The following is a 5,559-nucleotide window of genomic DNA, read 5'->3' on the forward strand; positions in this document are numbered from 1 at the left end:
CATGGAGGCAGGAAAGGGCTGAATATTCTCCATGCCCAGTGCATGATGCCATCAGTCTTTGGGGTAGTATCTTCTAATTTTTTACCAGACAGACTTCCACATGACTAAGTCAAGGGCCAGTTGCAAAGGTCCATGTCTTTGGTATTAAACCTGACCTCTTGGGCCACTTCACTGGTTTTATAAGACTACAAGACCCACTTATTTTAGACCCATTTTAAACCCATAGTGGACACAAGGGAACATTAATGCGTACACTTCAAGATAGTTCTATTGTTAAACTTTTATATATATATATATATATATATATATATATATATTATAGATATATATATATATATATAATATATATTATATACATACACATACAACAACTGAGCACAAAAGTCTCCAACAACTAACCTCATTATTGAGCAAAACAATGTTCCTTGTGGAGTGCAACAAGATCCATTTGAATAGCATTTAAAAGGACAATTCAAATCAAAGTTCATTTGTAACAAACGCTACAGTTTTAGATGTTAACCTTTAAACAAATGAAAATACAAACCTAAACCTCAATTACATAAAAATAAAATAAAAAAACAACTAAAACCTCAGATTTGTATCATTCAAATATCTGAAAAATTGTTTGAAATACAAAGCGCAGTAAAACCTCACAAGGCATGGTCTATGTTAACTTGAAATGAGACTGAATGAAACCACTGCTGGTACGCTGAAGTTCTGACTCTTATCTCAATTGATATGTAGATGGTGAGCACACATGCCTATTTTCCAGCTACACCTCAGTTTAATTGGAATGTTGCAACTGACCCTATGGGCCTGACAATGCCAAGCACCCCCCATTCTGAATGCAAAATAAAACACATATTATAAATGTATTCAAGAAACAGCTAACCTGTTTATATCCATGGGCAGCAGAGCAGAACCAACACAATTTGAACTGGGACTGACACTACCAGTTTGAAAGCTTATAATGCTCAAAATCTTTTCAGGGCAAACTTCAAACCCGCTTCAAAATAGCCCCTTCTGTTTCCATCCAGGTACTGTAAAGACAAACATGTTGTTTATAGTGGTTATGAGGGCTTTGCATGGACTCTCATATAGTGTAGATCTACTGTTCTAAAACTGCAGAGGGCCATGGATTGCCACAATAATGAAAGTTGGGGCTAAAGTAAATACCTGATGTTTATTTTTTAGTTTATTTTAATCTAAATACAATCAGCACTCGGATATGCGAGTGCTGACTGTACACGTTTAGCCATTAGTGAATTTGGTTTTGTCACATGTTTCTAGCTCATGGGGGCTTATTTTTTTTGTTTTGAAAGCATTATAACAGATCCCATACAAACACACACACTGACCTGTACAAAAATAAATGCAAAAGAAACACTTACTCAATGCTAATGGTAGCAATCAATCATAACATGCTTCATCCACTAATATTTCAGATCAATGTCAAAACAGAAAAAACAGACTTGGAATTTAGTTTTTACACTGTTCCTCATGCAAGTGCAGCATTCCTCCTCGCACCATTTTATCAAAAACAATAACATGACCTAATACTGTGATGTTAAAGCAGCAAGTATGGGACCCATTCTTAGTCAAGGTGAATGAAAGCATCAACCTGACATTTCCAAGTCAAGCCCAGGACGTTGTAAACGTCCTGCGGTGATGTGAAGCTACTCTAGAGGGGGGTGTTCTCGGTTGAAACGTGTTGGTGATGATCAGCGTGTTTCCAGCACTGCGTCCTCTGCTTTGCTTGTCATTCCAGCTGCCTGGTCTCTCGCAGTAAAGAAGGTGATGTTGTGCAGAGCATACCTGGAAGGATCCCCGCTGAAGCCCAGGAGCGCCACATCACTCCCCCTGTGACTGCATCTGCTTACAGAACGCCTCAAACTGCTGCTGCTCCAGTTCAGTCATCACTTTGTTCAGGGCGTAAATCTGAAGGGCACAGGCACACAAGCAACACAGACATAAACAGTTAACAGTCTTCTATAAAGCAACCGTTCACAGACCAAAAAGCAGGTTACCATGACTTAAGAGTGCACCCTCCTTGGGAGCCTGAGCTACACAATGTCCATGTGATGCTTCTTCAGAACAGGACTAGGTTATCCAGATATAGTGATTTGTTTACCCAGCTAGATCAGTGAGGCCAGGCTCATGGGAGGGTTACTCATACCTTTACACCATGTCATTTTTTTGTTGGAAAGTCCTTGAAACATTCTTTAAAATGATAACGTTATTTGTCTAGATCAGGGGTTTTCAACTGGGGGTACATGTACCACTGGGAATTCTTCTAAGGGTCATAGTGGGTAAGCAGGGTGACTCAGAAATGCATAAATAAAAATTCAAGTAAAAGACAGTAATGATCTTGAATTTTTTTTTTTTTTTTTAAAACAGGATTATATATTATCTATAAACCACTAAGAATAAATACTTCATTTTTGTTGAGCAGGTCAAAGTGAATCACAGATGAAAAGAAAGCCAAAAGAAACCACAGAATCCATCACATCTGCACTTTCCACCTGTACGCATGTGTGATTTTGATCGAGTGGATTTCCACTCTGATATATATTATTAGAGTGGGTGAAGCAGGCGTCTGGTGATTCTGCCGAAGGAGAGCACTCTGTGCTGCTCATGAACTTCGTTGTTTTCAACTTGTCATACAATTGAATAATAATCAGCAAAGCACAATCTTTCTGCATCTTTTTTTTAGAAGTGTAAATGCTCCGGTAAACAAACAGTAAAACTCAATACTCATACTTTGACGGTTTTTGTTTGATTTTTTAGGCGCAGCTGCATTTTAGTAACAGCAATAGCAGATGGTTGAATTTGTTTTCAGTGTTTGAATGGATACATTTCTTACTTACTAAATCTACAGAAAGTGCAAAGTGACAGAAAGTTACACAGAATCCCTTTGGGTAATTTTTATGTTGGTTTTAATAATTTTTATCATTGTTAGTTATTATAGTTTCATCTTGAGGTTAATGTTTTTGTAAACATTTTAAATGGCACACAATTATGCTAAGATGGTAAATAAATTGTAACGTGCTAAACATTTACAGTTTGGACTATTCTGTACTATTTATAATAACTTTGCCAAATAGAAAGCAAACACCAGGGTTTCCAACTCTTAATTGTGGGCATCCAAAGACATGTAATTAAATGTTTTAAGAATTAAGCCTACTGTTTGGTATTCTGTCCTAAACCAGCCATTTGGTTCACTTGAGCTAAAACAATCCAATAGGTAAAGAACCGCTATCTAGTATTATGACCCTTGAGTTATCCCTTGCAGGTGAGACAGCGGCAGCACTCTAATCCAGGTACAGGGGTTCAGGTTATGGTGGACCTTGAACTGCACCTGCCTGCCTTGCCAGTTTGTGGATAATGATTTAAAACATTTTTGATATACTAAATTAAACAACTCCTTGTATTAAATATGTTTTTACTGTAAAGGCACTTCTATAGAACATGGTTTGTTTGTAGAAATCGGGGAAATGCCTTTAAATAGCGAGTCGCAAATTAGAAATCTGTGACGATATACTTGCAGTATATCACCAATAATATTAATAATAAAAAAAAATGTAAAAAAGGATTCGATACCATCAGCTTCCATCTTTAGTGGGCTACTATCAGACAGTAGAAGCCGCTGGAACGTCACAGCATCAACTGTGAATCAAACTTAAAACCAATCCATGCAAGTGCCGGGTTCAGCATTTTGACTTGCTGTATTGAAAATTAAATTCACATCTATTGGACAGCAAATACTAAACAAAGACATTTATTTGGTCCAAATTTATTTTATTATCCACCAAAACCAGCCCATCAATACTATGCACCGATGAAAGCAACCAATCCTGTACCCGCAACTGAAGAGTCAGCCAATCACAGCCTGTTAGCTTGACTGGAACTCAGACAGCATCTTTCAATAACAAACTGACAGAGAGATAATTCAGTAATGTTGCTCCATTCTTATCTGCCACGCTCCAGCCTAAGTAACTCAATAAAAAGCTATCTGTAAAATAGTTATTTTTACATTTTTACTTTCATCTCATTATGTCTGTGACCCTTTAAAACTTCTCAGTGGAAGGGTATCCAACAGATCTTTACAAGTTCAATCTGAGCCTAGGTCTTAAAAGTTTTGTTTTACAAAAATAATGACAAAAATTGTCTTCTAGCCTTCGGCTCAGTACGTATAACTCCAGTCGTGGTCAACTACCATACAGTAGACTGAGTAGAGCCTTCATCAACTGGCATTATTGCTTAGAGCTGCACAAACTGATTACTTGGACTGAGCTCTTCACAGAATTCCGGTGCTGACAATCAGCAGAGGGTCACTGGTGTTGATTGGACACATTCACCATTCAAAATGAAACAACTGTAGTAACAGCTGCTTGGATTTGTGTGGATTGCTGTTCTCCACAGTCTGAAAAGCAGCAATCACCACAAACCCAAGCTGCTGCTGCTGCCAGCACTGGATTCCTGTGGAGAGCTCCAGCGGTCTGTGCAGCACTAAAACAAAAGCTGATGTCTGCTAGACTGTTTGCCTCCTCCCCCCCACCCTTTTTGAAAAAAAAGATGTTAAGTCATGGAGAGTAAAACATGAAATGGTATCAATACTGTGCATGAAAGGCTTCTACCTCTGCCCTCTGTCTCTGCTTCAGTTCCTGCTGCGCGGATTTCTGCTTGGCCTTGCCGTTATCCCCTTTGTTCGGAGTCTCCTTCTGCTTCTGCTTGTCTTTGCGGCACGCTGGCTCCATGACGACTCTTTAAAAGAACACTCTGCATGAACTCGGAAAAATGCAACCTCTTGTAAGTTTACATGCAAAAAAGTTTTCACTATTTTAGTCACACGCCGAGTATAGTTTGAACAATGCTTTACAATCCGTAGACCTTCGTTCACAAGAAAACAAAAGGGTTGAAGGGGTTAGCACTGTGTCGTTTCAAACAACACGACTGCCGCTTTTCATGGGGCCAGTGTTGTCTTCAAATTTACAAAACGGGTGCATGTGCGTCTGGATCTGCTATTTACAGCAAACAGATTAGGAATTAAATGAGCACACTGTACCACGACTAGTCTACACATTCCACTCAGCCAGTTAAACTGACGTATTGAAACACGCAATTACAAGGTTACAATGATACGTAAAACATTTAATAAAGAGTTTTTTTTTTCATAAGTAAATGTACAGAACTGACATTAGTACTTCACAAGGAACACTTACAATCTGATACTTGCAACGGTATTCAATATAGAAACAGCTGTTTTCTGTTTGGCAGTTTTCTCCGGTTTCCTGGTGCGCCTTTGTAATGGTTCCCCGTGCAACAAGCAACTACAATCAGAGGGGAATCTCTGCTAGAAGTAAGAAGGTTGTGTGTTATTGTTGCTTTAAAAAATAAAAAAAATAAAAAAATTATAAATACTTATAACAAGATACAAATGCATACAGCATGCTGTATACACATTGCAGTAGTCTGTATGTCGTCACCGGGAACGTCAAAATAGTTCTTTTGCGTTTGCAGATAACAATGCAATACCATTGTAATGTTTTTTTGCAGCGT

General features: G+C 38.3%; 1 protein-coding gene across 2 annotated transcripts; it reads right to left on the reverse strand.

Annotated features, from left to right (window-relative positions):
- Positions 1-339: 339 nt before the first annotated feature.
- LOC121328468 (small vasohibin-binding protein-like) lies at positions 340-5,324 on the reverse strand. Of its 2 annotated transcripts, none has more exons than XM_041273149.1 (4): positions 5,223-5,324; positions 4,638-4,764; positions 1,816-1,938; positions 340-1,040 (listed from the first exon to the last, which is right to left on the reverse strand). In XM_041273149.1, the coding sequence occupies exons 2-3, from the start codon at positions 4,755-4,757 to the stop codon at positions 1,852-1,854; spliced, it is 207 nt and encodes a 68-aa protein (XP_041129083.1). In that variant the 5' UTR covers positions 4,758-4,764; positions 5,223-5,324; the 3' UTR covers positions 340-1,040; positions 1,816-1,851. The 2 variants fall into 2 exon arrangements, with proteins under 2 accessions (XP_041129083.1, XP_041129084.1); XM_041273150.1 differs by having other exon boundaries at positions 4,638-4,779; positions 5,223-5,308.
- Between the last annotated feature and the right edge of the window lie 235 nt (positions 5,325-5,559).

Source organism: Polyodon spathula, chromosome 16 (genome assembly GCF_017654505.1).
Source record: "Polyodon spathula isolate WHYD16114869_AA chromosome 16, ASM1765450v1, whole genome shotgun sequence".
In the NCBI taxonomy this organism is placed as follows: Eukaryota; Metazoa; Chordata; class Actinopteri; order Acipenseriformes; family Polyodontidae; genus Polyodon; species Polyodon spathula.

What these genes read in the sequence shown, in the direction of transcription:
- LOC121328468 (XM_041273149.1), bottom strand. Translation starts at nt 4,757, where the DNA reads ATGGAGCCAGCGTGCCGCAAAGACAAGCAGAAGCAGAAGGAGACTCCG. An exon ending in AGCAGAGACAGAGGGCAGAG is followed by an intron (nt 1,939 to 4,637) that starts GTAGAAGCCTTT and finishes TGTGCCCTTCAG; the next exon opens with ATTTACGCCCTGAACAAAGT.